Source organism: Solea solea, chromosome 12 (genome assembly GCF_958295425.1).
Source record: "Solea solea chromosome 12, fSolSol10.1, whole genome shotgun sequence".
Taxonomy (NCBI): Eukaryota; Metazoa; Chordata; class Actinopteri; order Pleuronectiformes; family Soleidae; genus Solea; species Solea solea.
In genome coordinates this window covers 4,761,363-4,777,543 of record NC_081145.1, presented here as the reverse complement: position 1 = coordinate 4,777,543, position 16,181 = coordinate 4,761,363, and the positions used below count along the sequence as shown (strand labels likewise).

Below are 16,181 nucleotides of genomic sequence, written 5' to 3'. Positions count from 1 at the left end.
TCCAGACCTTGAGATGTCACGAAAAAGGCGCGGATTGAACCACGGGCAAGGTTCTTGGGAGACTAAATTATCCGAGCTCCGCGACCTCAACTCTGTGTGCATTCTTAAAAATGCTGCCTTTTCCAGTCCATCCTTTATTTATTTAGATTTGCTATCAAAATCCTAAAAAAAATGCTGGATGGTGTATGAACATGAACTTACTGTCCACTTGAATATCAGTGTTAAGTTATGGACAGCTTCATTGTAAAAGCACACGGTATGTTTACAAGTCGTGACTTTTTAGAGATGGGAGGGGGCAGTGGGGAGGTGAGACATGGGAGAAGGGAAGAATCAAACCAAAAATGTGTTTGTAGTGTCGTTTCCCAGCTATATTTTGTCACTTATACAAATAATAAAATAAATGGATACAAAAAAAAGACACAGCTAGGAAATAAGCATGATTAAAAAGAGCAAATAGCTTTGAATTAGAACTGAGAAAACGTGATCTGTACTGTACAGTATGCACTTACCTCCATAAAAGTGGACATTGTCTTCCTCAGTCACAAGTTTCAAGTCTTCTCCAATAGACAAAGTACAGCACATATGTGGACAACAGTGTGATTGACCGCTAGTATCATCCAATACGAGCTTGGTTGCAGGCGACATATGTGAATTTCCTGTTGCAAATCGTTATCATGACGCTGGCCAATTAAATCGCCAATATCATGGTTTCAAAATGGGAGTTTAGATTGCTATCCTTACCAGTTGCCACTTGGCTGTGCTGTGCCAGAATATACAGTAAATAAACCATTTCCATTTTTAAAGGATTTCATGGACTTCATGTTCTGGTCTAATGCAGGCGAACATTTTGTGAGTCTCAGACCAACAATGACAGATGTGAGAGGTTCAGACGCAGCTGTTGTCACGTCATGATCGAGGTAAAACCCCAAAGTAGACAGTCGCAGGTAAAGTGATTTCATATATCTTTAAACGGTAGATATCTTTATCTCAATGAAGCTGCCAGGTGACTTTCCAGGCTTTTAGTTTGTGTTTTCCTTCAGGCAGAATGTTTTATAAAGTGCTGGCAAATTGGTTAACGTGAGCTGGAGCTGTACTTAGACTACCTACAATCTGGCAGGGACTGGCAGCAGGAGCAGGTTTCTTAATCTGGGTGGATTGGAAGACATCCAGGTGTTCTCCATTGCTGTTGCTGATTGTGAGCAGGTGTGTGGAGACCAAAGGTGCAGGGGAGCAAAGAAAAATGAAGAAAAGGACGGACAAATAGGGTAAGAAATAAATAGAATATTTAGAGTAGGCAGTGTTGCACAGCATGTTTCAGCAAACACAATCACAGGTGATTCTGGTCACATTACCAATGACTCCGTTCAGTGAAGCGGCATAAACTCCTTCACTGAGGAAGCTAGTTTGAAATGACCATCAATCATTTCATTGTTCACTTATGTGATTTTTCTACGGTGTTCTGCAATCGGTGTCTGCAGAAGTTTCCAGTTCACATTCACACCACATGCTCAATTTAAAGCAGACGTAGACCGGAAGCTCCAATTAACAATGCATTTGGGTGTGTATCTGCGCCATAACCTTGTTTATGAAACCCTAAAGTTTCATAACAAACGCAGGGTTTTATTGTTTTCCTGAACCAGCGATTGTTAGTGACGTAACTACCAGGTCTCACCACTCCTCTGAACAGCAGCCCCTGATGGTGCGGGCACTAGTCCGGGCACATCCGGTCGCGTACATTGAATTTTTCCCCCGTTCCAGAGGGGGAGCTGCAGGTCTGAGAGCTGACGTGCTAATTACGTCACTTTCAGGTACCTGGCCATTCACAGGACAGTGGGAAAGCTCTCATTGGCTGGCCAACCACAACACAGTCCGTGTTCCGGGGGTGTGATTTTGGTCCGAAACAGTGCGGCTGACTAGCAGATTTTGTTTTACCACAAAAACAAGTTAATTTATGTAAGAAAACCTCCATAACTCACATATATGTGCGATACGACCATTCTATGTCACCATTAAAGGCCCTCAGTCACATCAGTTCGCAAACCCTGGTCTTTTTGCTGTAAGGCAATAGCAAGAGCGACTGCACCACCATGTGGCCCATTAACAACAATATTAAGCGACAAATTATAGAATTTAGTGGAGGCTGCGAGGGGTATAGCAATTCTCCACTTTTATCCCCTCACGATGCTTAAATTTAAACACCTTTTTTAATCCCTCATGGCTAACTACTAAAAGACAATGTGAACGGTTTTCAAGAATATCAGAGATTTTAATCGCTAATGTTCACCTGAGGCCTGGATTTTTAGGCCTATCCAGATTATTTCTAGCTTCATGATGGTCGTGACCTTATGTACAGATAGAATTTGGACATTCTCATCGGTGTCATAAATTCAGGACGATCGTCTCGCAGTGTGAGTGCTGCTATGACGTACGGCTACATTGAGGATGCCAACTTCAATGAGTGTCATTGCAGACTTTATTGCGGTCCATGTTGCAAAGCGTGATTTGTAATGATCTCATAAGACACAGTCTGGCAGCCTGGCATAATGTCAAACTTCTGCTCTAATTCTGGAAGTCTACAATAAGGTATGCACTTTCCCGCTCACTTTGTTACTGTCGGGTGATTTTTATTAACTGAACACTTCATGAAAAATGAGAATCAAATTGATGGTAAACTGAATCAGGGCCGAATGGTGTGTCGAGTTGCAGGGGGAAAAAAAAATCAACACAATTCCGGAAAAGGGTCTGTATTATCTTACTTACACTATATCTGCTGCCTTGACTTTTGTAACCCTACACATGACACTTATAAATTTACACACAATGGTTCTAAAATTGAAGAGTCCACAGGGAGGAGATTAAGTGTCTAAAAGAGGTTTAATGACATTACAAAGAGGAGCCAATTAAATTATAGAAGATATTCTTAACTTAGACCGAATCTCAGTGATCTGTAATGGGAGTCCTGTGGCTTATAAAAGCCTTTGCCTGGAATAATCAGTCTCTCTCATTTTCCCTCTCACTCTTTCAACCTCTTTCAATCCCACTCTGTCTTTTCTTTCTCATAGACATATGTAAATAGTGCATACAGTGGGAATGACAGCAATAAAGATTCTAATATTTGTATTGATACAGTGTAATGCCACAGTTACACTGCAAAAAGAGCCCTATTAGAAATAAGCCAAATTTTCTTAAATTAATAAAAAAAAATATTCTAGCCTCTTTCAGACTGTAATTTGCCTTAAGACGAGGGAAAATGGCAACATAGACATTTGTACTTATCACAAGCAAAACAAATTCTGTCATAAAAAAATCTGTGACAGTGAATTGTACTTAAATTGTACTTAAAATACATGCAACTTCAAATCAAATCAAATTTATCAAAGCCAGACTAATACATGCTCATTATTTGATTGGCAGCATTGTGAGTTCTTCAGTGTAGAGTGAATGTTACTGAATAAGTCAGGATAATAGATTTTCTTTTTTTCGGTTTCATTCATCACCAACATGTTATTCCCCCCTGAAATATGAGCTATGGGTACATGTTAAGAACTTGAATTACCACCCAGCGGCTGTATGCCTCTGCTCTTTTAGTCATTTTTCTTTTTTAACATGTAATTTTCACTCTTCGTTTAATGTTCAAATATCAAAAGAACATAGTTTGACCTTGATGCAAGTCTAAGTGAACATTTGGGCCAAATTCTGAAGGATTCTCTCTGGGTGTTCAGGTAACACATTCACAGGTTTTATGATGTGACCTTGGTGTTCGCCCTCAGAATCTAATCAATTCATCCTCATGTCCAAATGAATGTTTGTGCCACATCTGAAAAAATTCCCTCAAGGCGCTCTTGAGATATCGTCTATTCAAGAATGGGGCGGACATGAGACAATCCTCTGTGGAGAATGGACATTAACCCAGTGTTGTATTGCTCGCTGAGATGGAACTTCTCTATCATCTGTGTAAAAAAACTGTGTAAACCTGGAAGAAAAAGATACTCTCTCTATCCAAACCCCAAGAAATCACCCAGATCTACAATTACACCATTTAAAAGTGTATTAAAAATTTAGTAAGATGTCTGCTCTGCTGGCAGTGGTTTTTGGAGAGTCCGCTGGGAGAAACTGCAAGATCCTTAACCTTAACACTCACACACGTCATTCAATCAACCGTGCTCACCTGCAGCCCGTCACACACACACACACAGCACAGAGACAGACACACATACAAGGAAAGCACGACACATTGTGTTTTCCGGCTTCATCCCGCAGTCCAAACGTCTTTGTCCTGCGATGGACTGTGAACTGTCGACGGTGTCCTTTGTCTCCAGCCCCCTCGCATCCCTCATACAGAGGATAAAATGTTAGAAAAAGAATGGATAGTGCAAAAGATTTAAATTCTTCAGTAAATTATTGTGTTATGATTGTGAATTTGATCTACTTAACCTGTTTTTTAAATGTTTTAATCTGCTGTCATGTTAGTTTATTTTATCATTTTAGCATGTACAGTACTTTGTGACTGTTTATCAATGGGTGCAGTGGCTCCTCATCGCGAGTGTTTAGATCCTTTGCTGCACCTTTCTCATATATCATTGTAAATATTATTATAATTAATGATTGTGTACTTGCTTGGACATATTGCTTTAATTTAGGACCTCCTTTGAAAATAGTATGATCCATCTAAAAGGGGTTTTCCCAAAATAATTAGCAATTGAAGTGCTTTGATGAATTATGAAAGAAAGACAGAGTTGTTGGAGTCTCTCTCTCACACACGCACACAAACACACACACACACACACACACACACACACAAACACACACACACACACAAAGTGCTTCCCCACCAGCATGAACAGCCCTGACACAAGCCACACTGTCTGGATCATTAGACTTGTGTATGCTGTAGATCCCACAGTGCACTGAGCCAGGGTGAACAGCTCACACTCAACGTGTATGTGTGTGTATTTGTATTATTTTGTCATCTCTTAGGACCAGTAGTCCAAAATCTGGTCCCAGGGAGGTAGAACCCCATTTCTGATGAACTGGTTAAGTTTAGGGGTAACATTTAAAATGCCGTTAAGATAAGGTTAGGTATCAACTGGTTGTAGTTATATAATAAAACCAGTTGTGTATATACTGTATGTATGTGTGTGTGTGTGTGTGTGTGTGTGTGTGTGTGTGTTGTGTCAGCACACATGGTGCATAGCGACAGACATTTTCCATCCTCATGTATTTTCTGCTTGCGCGATAACTTCCTTAATTCACCATCAAAGGATTCAGCGTTTAATATCCTCTCGGTCTTTGCTCTCTTGTGGTCTTTAACCTACACACACACACACACACACACACACACAGGGTCAGTATCTGTCTCTCAACAACTGACCCTGTATGAGCAAAGTGTGTCTGTGTGTGTGTGTGTGTGTGTGTGTTTCTGTGAAAGAGACCGAGGTATTAGTCAGATGAGCCGGGGCATCTGTACAGGCATTGTGCTGCTGTGGTGCCATCTTCTGGTGGGGAAGCACAACAGCCTTGACTCAATTATACAGCAACAGTGAAAAATGAAGACATTCAAATGTGGCATTTAAAAATGTGACACAAAACAACACAAGGGATTTAAAAACAAACAAAAAAAAAGACCTTTAATATAGTCACAGGCATAATGCATTTCAAATACATTTAGCATAGGTGTTTACTTGGAGTGGATTGTGCAGTGAACGTGAATGTACACTCAGAGGACAATGACACTGTGCAGCCCGTGGAATATAGCAGCGTGCAGCTTCCTTCAGTGCACAAACAAAAGTCATTCTTACACAGACATAATGTGGTTATAACACAGAGTGAGCTCCATATTTACACTGGTAACAGAGGCGTGTTGATTTGATTCCCGGGCCCTTTTCTGTCGTCTCAGCGGAGCATCTATTAGAGACAGCGCAGTCACAATGACCCTCCCCTTCTTTTCCACAGCAAACTTTAAAGTGACACACTTTGTGTGACGCTAATATCCAGAGTGGATTGGAGTTGGAGATCTGCCAAGGCCTGAGTGTGCGTGTGTGTGTGTGTGTGTGTGTGTGTGTAATTCACTCAGCTCTGGCTCAAACAAGCACACACACACACACACACACCCATGAAGAATTAAAACAGGTTTAAGCAAACACATGGAAAGTGTACACAACAACGTTACATGTTCACCTTTATTTGTATATAGGCTTGACTAGCCTTACATTCCTTTATCTACACGGGATGCATCCTTAAATATACAGTCAGTGGTATATTGATAACATTACAATACTGAAAATTGAGTTTATACTGTATCACACAGCTGACAATATGGAGGCTGAAATGCAGATAACACGCTGTACATCATTTCTCGGCCTGACGACATTCATTTTTCCTCTCGTCGTAGATCTATAAGACCCAAATCACCTTTAGAGTGTCACAAATACACTCATTAAAATACTATGTACAGTAAGAGCCACTTTATCGAAGCCCCTTGCAGGTGCGTGGAGCTCGCTGGGAGTGCCCTTCACGTTGCCCTACCATTGGATGGTTTTCTAAAAGTGGCCCATTGATGTACTCATCAGAGGGAGCTGCTGAACCACACTGCACTTTTGGTGTTTGAAAACATTTCAAGTAATGCCAGGAATCAAGGAGTATCCACATGCACACATACCACTCGGGGGTGAATTTGAAAGAAAATGTTGAAGAAACTGTGGGGAAAAAAAATGGGTTTTGGGTCCCACTTGTTTTTAAATTCACCAATTCTAAAATGTGAATAGCATCACCTTTTCTTAATCCCACGCGGTAAGCTACACGACATCCACTTGCATGCATCTATCCTTTGATCAGTTTCTTATTGGGTGATAAACTGTCCTGAGTGCACCACAGGGGCTGACAGAAGAAGGCGCGAGTCTGTCCGTTTCTGTTCTCTGCTGAGACGACGGCTAAACGCTCTGCAGGTTGGGGTAATATCTGAAGACCTTGTAGATCCACTGCGTGTAGAAGGGGACGTTGATGAAGATGCCGGGCTGGTTGGCCCGAGCGCAGCTTCTGCCGTGGACGCTCACGCCAACGATGACCCTGATCTCGCCGTCCTGACACACGAGGGGGCCACCGTAATCCCTCTGCACCAGAAACAGACAGCATTTTATACCTTGTGGTTCCAAAATGGCTGCATATATACATATATATATATATATATATATATATATATATATATATATATATATATATACATATATATACATATTCATATATTTATTTATTTTTTTGACAGGGTTAAATGGAAACAAGTGCTCAGTGACAGCAGTATTTTTGGGACATGGACAGCTCTCTGCCAAACACAGAAACCACCAAACTAAAGCTTTAATAGCTGATGAAATTGAGTGCAACACTCCCCAGCTGCTCTATTTATACACAGAGTGAAGACTAAGCCTGACGATTCAAAGAACATTTGCTTGCGATTTAGATCAAGTTTAGCTTTCAAAGTGCCATATGAAGCCAAGGCACTAATATCTTCATACATTTACACTTAAACCAAAGGGTTAAAAGCTTGTTCTTGTTTATCAACAAGGGCTGAATGCACCAAACGAATTCTAGTGTGGAATTTCATCAGATACACATTTTTTTGGGGGACAAAAAAGCCATTGTTTTATAGATAACAGCTGCACCCCAGAACCAACTGGAACATGGTGGCATGCACAGATGCAGAACTGTTTTCTGTTGTGATCAATACACTAAATCCAGATGTAAAATTCACAATAATGGATTGTCTTAATCAAGGGCAAAGACTGATTTGAAGTTTTCTTTCACAACATAATGTCTTTGCTTGTGATAAATACAACTTTCTTACATTTTGGCCTGGTTTTGTCTAGTTTTTGGTCACTATTTTGATAATCGATTAATCGGTTCAAGCGTTGTTTTTTTCAATAATTAAAAAAGGTTTCAGATTTTTCCGCTTCTTAAATGTGAATATTACTGGTTTATCTGCTCCATATAACAAATAAATCATTAAAACTGAAAACTGAAAGAGATTTGACAACATTTTTCAACATTTTCTGACATTTTACAGCCCAAACAAGCACTCGTTTAATCGAGAAAATAATTGATGGATTAATCGATCCTTAAAGTAATCTTTACTTGCTTACCCTACTTAACCAATCAGGATGAATTATATCAAGCTTATGTTAGATGTTAACAGCTATAAGCAGGTACAGGTCTCTATAGATCCAGTCCAGGTGTTGGCATATATATTGTATGTGTCTGAAATGAAGAGAGCTGTAAGAACAGTGTGTGTTTACCTCACACACTCCCTCATTCCTCTTGCCTCCTGCACATATCTTGGTGTTGGTGATGTGGAAGTTCCCTCTGTGCATTTGTCTGCACTTCTCGTTAGAGACGATGGGCAGGTTGACCGCCTTCAGCACGTCATCGTGGCCGGTGCCTGAAAGAGTTACAGGATGCATTTTATTATACACACATAGTTCATTCAAACCAAGTCATCTGATTGGACAAGAGGCGTTCCATGATATTTAACCAGCATATCTGCTTCACAGCTGTTTATCATCATTAAACAAATAACACAAGTTCAATCATTAATGGTTGTGGCCACATGGTGTGCTGGCATTGTTGCCTAAAGGCAGGGATTGGCTCAAGCCCCCAGTGACCCTCATGGAGGATAAAGCAGTACAAATAAATGAATGAATGGTTGTCAGGAGAGGACAAGGAGAAGGAGCAGCATATGTTCTAAACTCAAAGAGCACAATGACTTATATGTATGTGTCATGCAGGCATATGCTCATTGTTTGTGTTGCTAAGCAACAGTCCAGTTCGTCCAGGTGAAGAACTATTTGTGTTGGAGTAACATAACTCATTTAAAAATAATAATAATCATAAAAACATATAGCATCTGTAGAACTGTTGTATAGAAGCAATATCCCATATATATAAATATATATATATATATATATATATATATATATATATAAATATATATAAATATAAATATAAATATATATATATATTTATATATATATATATATAAGGCTCTCAGTTGCAATGATATCAATTACAGATATCACAAACTCAAAACCGATACCGATATTAGTCTGATACAGTCATTTAAGGCCATTTATGAACTATGAAGCTGTCTTTTTAAAGACATAATTATCCAACTGTGTAACACACAAATATTGTTCTCCCAAAAAGAAGAAATAAACAGCTCAAACATGACTCAGCTAAAATGCTATTGCTGATTTTTACAGTGAAACATGTGATATATAGGATTTTTTGGATTGATATCAGATCCAGTGATTTAGACCACTATCGGGCCGATACCGATACTGGCCGATACTGATTTCCATCCCTGGTACATATCTAATACATGGAGGGAAATCTGAGTGATTTACAGACAAAACTGCACATTTCAAAATATAAGTCTTCCATACAACTGTCCGTACATCAACACACCCAGCGAGTAATAAATACATCCAGACACATATAACCTGATGTATTAGTATAGGATCATGTGAAAATATCGTTTATATCATTTCAAGAGACAGAGAAATACAAAATATATAAATCAGGACTGCTGCAGGAAAAAAGCAATATATTGCAAACCCGCGAGACCTGAACAACACTGTATGGTTGTATATAAATCAGCTGCAGTGAATATAATATAACCTATCAGTACCTTTGGTTTCACCCCATCCATACATTTTACATATAGTTCCTTCTGGGATGGAGCAACCAGCCAGAGGCAGCTGAATCGTATGGACATTGTCTGCAGGAAGTGCAGGCCTGGACATAGGTAGTAGAACAAAGAGAATATGATTAAGAATAACATCACACATGAATATACGGTATCTTTACAATCATTTTTCCAGACACTCACTTAGACAGCCTTATGAGGGCTAAACTCGAGCCCTCAGGGCCACATATCACATGAGCGATGCTGACTTCCTGTCTGTTGGACCACTCGAGAGTTCCCTCTCGCATATCAGAGACTCCGAGCCACACTCGATACTCGCTGAGGTCCGGAACGCTGGAGAGGCAGACGACGCGGAGTTAATACTTGAAGAACGATTCCACATTTATTGCCGATCGGGGGAACACAGTAGCAACTAAAAAAGACCCCGCTCAACTAAAATGGATGCAATATACATTTGTATTTATTAAATAAATGGTATAAGAGGAAATAAATACACAGACTGTTCAAGTTTCAAGCAGAAAAAGAAAAATATAATTTTATCATTACCAGGAGGAGAAACACTGTCTGTCAGTTAGAACCCATCCCTCTCGTATTAGTGAACCTCCACACCAGTGCACTGACCTGGGAACAGCACAGAAAACAAATTAGACATTCAAAGACTGTGTGATCGGACTGTGTTAACTGTAAAGTGGGAACATTTATCGATGTTTTTCTTAGCAAGAAAGCCAGACTGATTTATAATTTGGAAATTAAAGTGCTTTGGAGTCAGTCTTGGCATCTTGGGGGAGAAATAAAGTGCACGCTAGTTTGATAGAGAGCGTCCTTGTTTTTAATATCTCTGGTAAAGGACACACAAGTCTTCAGTTAACAGAAACAAGCTGACATGGATTGTGAAAACAGCAGGACAGTTAACAGGCTGCCAACAGAAGCAAATAGATGATCTTGACTATACAGCTGTGCACAGGAAGGCCCCTTCAATCATACGTGACAAGACATAACCCCTCCTTCCTGAATTTGGAGCGCTATAGAATCCCAAAAGGTTCTTTTGCCCCAAATGCAAGAACTGAAAACCCAACTTCAGTTAGTTTAAAGGACTGATTATGGAAGCTGGACAATATAAGAATGTACAGAGGGTGCAACAATGACACTTCTTCTTTTTATTCCATTTGATATTCATTGTTCTTAATGTGCATGCATTATTTTAAGGTCCTTATTTCTCGTACCAGCTGGATAACATTTTTTTTGTCTGTGAAGTGTATCCTTTGTTCTTTGTTAGCTGTTTGTTGTCTCTGTTGTTCTGCAGCTGTTGTAACACTTTTGCCCATAATAATTTCACAGTGGGGACAAAAAAAGAATACTTCATTTTATTATTTTCACTTTTCCTATTCATCAGTGTAATTTCCCACAGTCTCAAACACACCATGATTAGAGGTGGGTGGGGATAAATAGCCGCTACGCTCAAAGGAAATGAGAAGCAGGCACCAACAAGTCTCCTCCCCTGACTCGCCCCTCTTGCATGCACCTTCATTTTGGACACTTGTTGTGTTTATCTCTCAGATGCAGCCTCCCCACACAAAACTCTGAACTGACAAATGAGTGACAACCAAGCCACTTAGGACCTCCCCTATCTTGCCGATGGTCCCACAGAGCACCCACCCAACCGGATGAGCTTAAACCCACTCCTATTTTCCCTCAACCAAAACCAGTCAGGCCACAGGATCGTTACCTCTCTTGTCTACTCTAGCTTTACCCTAAACCTCACTATCCCGTAACACCATGACCACGACACAAAATGGACATATTGTGGTCCTCTAATACATTTACGACACTAACTAATATAATACTACTAATAATAACCACCCAAGTTACTGGAATGCAACACACTGATCCATCAATTGGAAGAGACCAAATCAAGAAGTGGACTGCAGCAACCACTGACCACACACAAATGTTGACAACTTACACCTAAACTGGGACCACAAAGTGACAAATATGGAGTGCAGTTCCCACAAAAAAAAGGTCACAAACTACAAGTTACTCCAGATAAATTATTTACACATAAGACAAAAACAAAACACACAAAAAGAACAAAATTCCTACAAAAACGAGCTTGAAAAGAGACACCCAACGTACAAAGCATCACCTGCAGACAGACACACAATTAGTAGTAATAACTGATACAGGATAAGAGGCGACCTAACACTGGGGCATAATGGTGTCCATGGTGTCATACAGCCCCAAGGACCCCTTCATTGTCAAACATAGTTTTGTGAATCTTCGATGTACCATCACAAAGATTCAGGCGTAACAGAATTTAAATGCACAGTGTGTCACTTCTGCAGGTAGCAATCTCCAATGAAAACAGTGACAAAAGGTTTGTTTTGGTGAAATTGGCAAGCAGCGCAGGATCAGGGAAATTGTCAACTTGTCTCATTTAGCTGTTCTTCTTGTGTGCAACATGGAAATATGACAAGATTTGAGAAACACAGCACAATAAATCATAGTGAAGGATAATCAAGGATGGATGAATCAAGCATTTTCCTCCTCTTCCCTGTCTGTTCATTAATTTTTTTTTTGGAATGGAAATACAGCAGTAACAAAATGGAAATATGTCACGTTTATGTGCATCAGACATGTGATAGCACCAGGAACCGATCTGAATGATGTTTGGCATCTACAGGCCCTGAATGACATTTTCTGAATGGGCTGTATCAGATCCGATTGGCATGTTTACATCTTTGTATTTAAATGAGCATATTCAAGGTACAGCTCAGATAGAGTCAATGTTGAGATGGTTTGGTCTCATGCAGAGGATGCAAATATCGTGTAGTCTGACCTCAGCCTAGTGCAAGGCTGAAACTGAGCATAGTGGAAAAGCCTTTTCTTCAGTAGTGGAAGATGTGTAGAATACTAAACACACTGCTTTACCCTTTCTGTATGCTGACCATCCAGCTGCCCTCTGATATGCTCACTGGACCTCCTCCCACTATCCTGGGACCTTTGTGAACAAAACAGCCCACAGAGGACAGCTCACCTGGAAGAATAAACACACACAGGCACACACTGAAAAGTCCATACCTTATGTAACATGTGTTTCATTCAAAATATCAGAAAATGCATTCAGTGGCAGATTTTCTATTTACAGTTGCAACTCAAGAGACACTCTAGTTGTCACGTGATCCACTATAATCATCAAAATATAGGAAACAGCAATAGATAAAGCCATAAGTTTAGTTAATTATCAGATATGCTTGAAAGAATTCACTTAAACTCAGTCATTGAGTTATGTTGCAAAGTGAACACGTTACATGGACAGACCAACACACACACAAACACACACGAAAATACAGAAACAGATGTCATAGTGACAGCATAACGTCCTGTATTATGTACCAAAATAGCTGCAGGTTCCAAAAACATCACCACTTGCTTTGGACACAATCAAAAACAGATGAGCAGCAGCTGAGCCAAACACATTAGACAAAGAAACAGAAAGAGAGAGAGAGAGAGAGAGAGACTCACCCAGTGGAATGTTGTTCTGTGAAGCATCACCTGCAGACACACACAAGTGAGTATTAAGTGATACGAGATAAGAGGCAAACTCACACGGGGGCATACAGTTCATGGTGTCATACAGCTATACAGCCTCAAGGACGCACAAGAAGCACAGCTTTGTGATTGTTATGATGTAATTGACCTTTTGGAGGTAACTGTGTTTAAATGCACAGGGTGTCATTTCTGCAATTAGAAATCTTTAATCAAAACAATGAGCCCTTTTGCACAGCGGCCAATTTGACAGTTCCCAGTAGCAAAAATCATCAAACGAATGATGGCCAAGGTCCATTTAGCTTCGTGTGTGTCAGGATGCATGGTGGTTCACTGTCAGAGTGTCCTGACTTGCATACACTGAACAGAGCCATTGTTACTGTGATCAGTAAAGCCTGCTAAAAACATGTCAAAACAGCCACTGTGCAAAAGGCCCATAACAAAAACAATAATAAAGACTTAGTGTGGGACATTGTCTCACTGACTCAGAGAGACTTGGTGGCACAAGGTGCAGCAAATAGCTGAGGTGTCATGATCAATTAAATGAAGAAAAAAAAAACAACAACAACAAAGGCTAAGACTAAATACACTAAAAATCAATAACAGGTTTGACCCTGAAGTTATCGCAGAGATAGAAGAGTTTTGGAAATGTTTCGGCTAACTACACAACTAATTATGCAACGTTATCTTGTCGCTAAGCAGAGCAGACGTGTAGCCTATTCTTTGGATGAAAAGATCTTATTCATTCAGAAAGTAGAGCTTAAATAAATCTTTTTAAGAAGAAATACATTTATAATTCAGAGCAGATTTTTACTAATCTTCTGAAACACAGATTTGAAATGATTATTTTTTTGGGAGGGGGGAAATTGATCTTATCATTTCAGCTGTTTGTGTTGGGTGAATGCAATACACTTCCATATAAAACCAACAAAGACACAGACACGATGCCTTTTGGCTCCATGTGGAAATGGTTAGACAGATTCCTCCCCTGTCTTCCTGATGACTTGTGAATCTCTTCTGACACACACTGACCTGCTGGTGTGTAGACAGATGTACACACTGCAAATAAAGCGCGTGTGTGTGTAAGTGAGACAGACAACCAGACGGTGCGAGCAAATCTCAGCTGGCTCCGTCCTCAGATCCCCAAAGTATGACAAATTTTCTATTTCACACGGTCTCACAGATTGTTTCCTCTCCTAACAGTGAATGTGTGTGTGAATGTGTGTGTGTCTGCTCGCACACACACATATACTCACTCTTACATGGTTTGACAGTGCAGTAGTCCCAGGGTATGGCAGAGTTGTTGGTATAGCACCAAGGGCCATGTTTGTCTTTATCAGGGTTTCTGCAGTAGCTTCCCTCTAGGCCAGGCATCAGCATGCCCCTCTCACCACTAGACAAACACAAGAACGAGCCAAAAACAAACCTTTTATTAACATTCAGGAGACAATTCTCAAAAGATAAGATAGGTTGCTCTTTCTGTTGATGTGTTCATGCACAAAAACCCTGGTTTTTCTCTGAATTTCTCAGATTTTTACGGTTTTACATTTCACACCTTTAGTCATTTCCCAAATCGTTAATCAAGCCAGAAAAATAAATGGCAAAAGTCTAATTAAAGTGTCAATACTCCAAACCTAAGCAGTTTGAGACCCCTAACATCAGACCACTTACATAAAGTCCCTCTCACTAAGTAAAACATTGAATGCAATTTCTTTATTCCCACTGTCATAAGATTCAAGAATTCAGTTTTTGTTCCAAAGTATACAATAATAAAATAAACAAACATGTACACATATCATAGAAGATTTTTATCTACAGAAACATATGAAAAAGAAGAATCTAGGGTCAGAATTTTAAATCAGGTTTTAATAATGATAATAATCATAAGTAAAAGTAGCAGCCAGAGCGTAGGACACGTTTGACAATGATCTGCACTTTGAGCCATGTCAAAGATATCTTGTCCACTTTTACTTCCTGTGTTTGTCCTGTTTTCCCTTCTTTGGGATTGTCCCTTCTTTGGGCACCACCCTGATGTGATTCACCTGTGTCCAATCACTCCTGCCTCCTGGTGTAATCCCATTTTTTTAAGTTAAAAGGGCTGGAGGTTAAAATCAACCCCTACGAAATGGGACACCGCTCGAAGAACGCATCATGTAAGCAGACAAATACGGATTTGGAGATTGTGGCGATCCCTAAAGGGAGAATAAGCTCACATGTACTATAGTTACATTTAAATGCTTCTCTGCAGCAAAGTGGAGACATGTCAGAGACAACAGATGTTCTCAACACCTGGGAATACTAGTGGCATAGCTAAAAAAAGGTGAAAAAGCCTCCATTTGAAGTGCTGGTTAGCACTTAAGCATTGTTTCCACCTATGGAACAGTTTTGTCTTTTCGCATCTTCTTGCACCTCTATTTGCGTTTTCATTAGGAGTAGTATACCAACCATTCCATATTCAGCACCCTTCCCTTGGGTTACCAGAGTCGTAACCCCCCCTCCCACCCACCCACCCACCAAGTAAAGGTACTGTTCTTAGTTGAAATGCAAGCCTGACCCAGGACTTTACCATTCCGTACCATATTGTACCAAACCCAACTACCGTGATGGAAACATGGCATTACACTTCACCCTTCCACTCTGGTACAAGAATCCGGACACAATACGCCGACACATGTATACACAAATGAAAGGGGTAAGGAGATTGGTGAGTTCCAATTGTAGTTGGAACGCGGAATTTACAAGGTCAGGGGGCCTTGGATTTCAAACACAGAAACTCAAAGCAACCTTACATACCCCAAGTTAGGATTACAAGATGTCTGGCCCCATATAACCAGTGCTTCTTTTACCATTAATATTACTCCTTTTCGTATTTGTTTCACAGTAAATCAGTCATACTCGTAGTTCTGTTTTTTGTCCATGAACATATTATGTTACTGTATAT

General features: G+C 40.0%; 1 protein-coding gene across 2 annotated transcripts in view; it reads right to left on the bottom strand.

Moving 5' to 3' along the window:
* Positions 1-5,600: 5,600 nt before the first annotated feature.
* hgfb (hepatocyte growth factor b) overlaps positions 5,601-16,181 on the bottom strand; it is a 32,066-nt gene continuing 21,485 nt past the window's right edge. Inside the window, exons 11-18 of one of the 2 annotated variants that reach the window (XM_058646458.1) lie at positions 14,497-14,633; positions 13,217-13,246; positions 12,623-12,728; positions 10,241-10,315; positions 9,878-10,027; positions 9,677-9,783; positions 8,286-8,428; positions 5,601-7,109 (exon numbers count right to left, since the gene is read on the bottom strand). In XM_058646458.1, coding sequence (XP_058502441.1) covers positions 6,930-7,109; positions 8,286-8,428; positions 9,677-9,783; positions 9,878-10,027; positions 10,241-10,315; positions 12,623-12,728; positions 13,217-13,246; positions 14,497-14,633 — 928 coding nt within the window. In that variant the 3' untranslated portion in view covers positions 5,601-6,929. The remainder of the gene's footprint in view (positions 7,110-8,285; positions 8,429-9,676; positions 9,784-9,877; positions 10,028-10,240; positions 10,316-12,622; positions 12,729-13,216; positions 13,247-14,496; positions 14,634-16,181) is intronic. The other variant, XM_058646460.1, reaches the window with a different exon arrangement.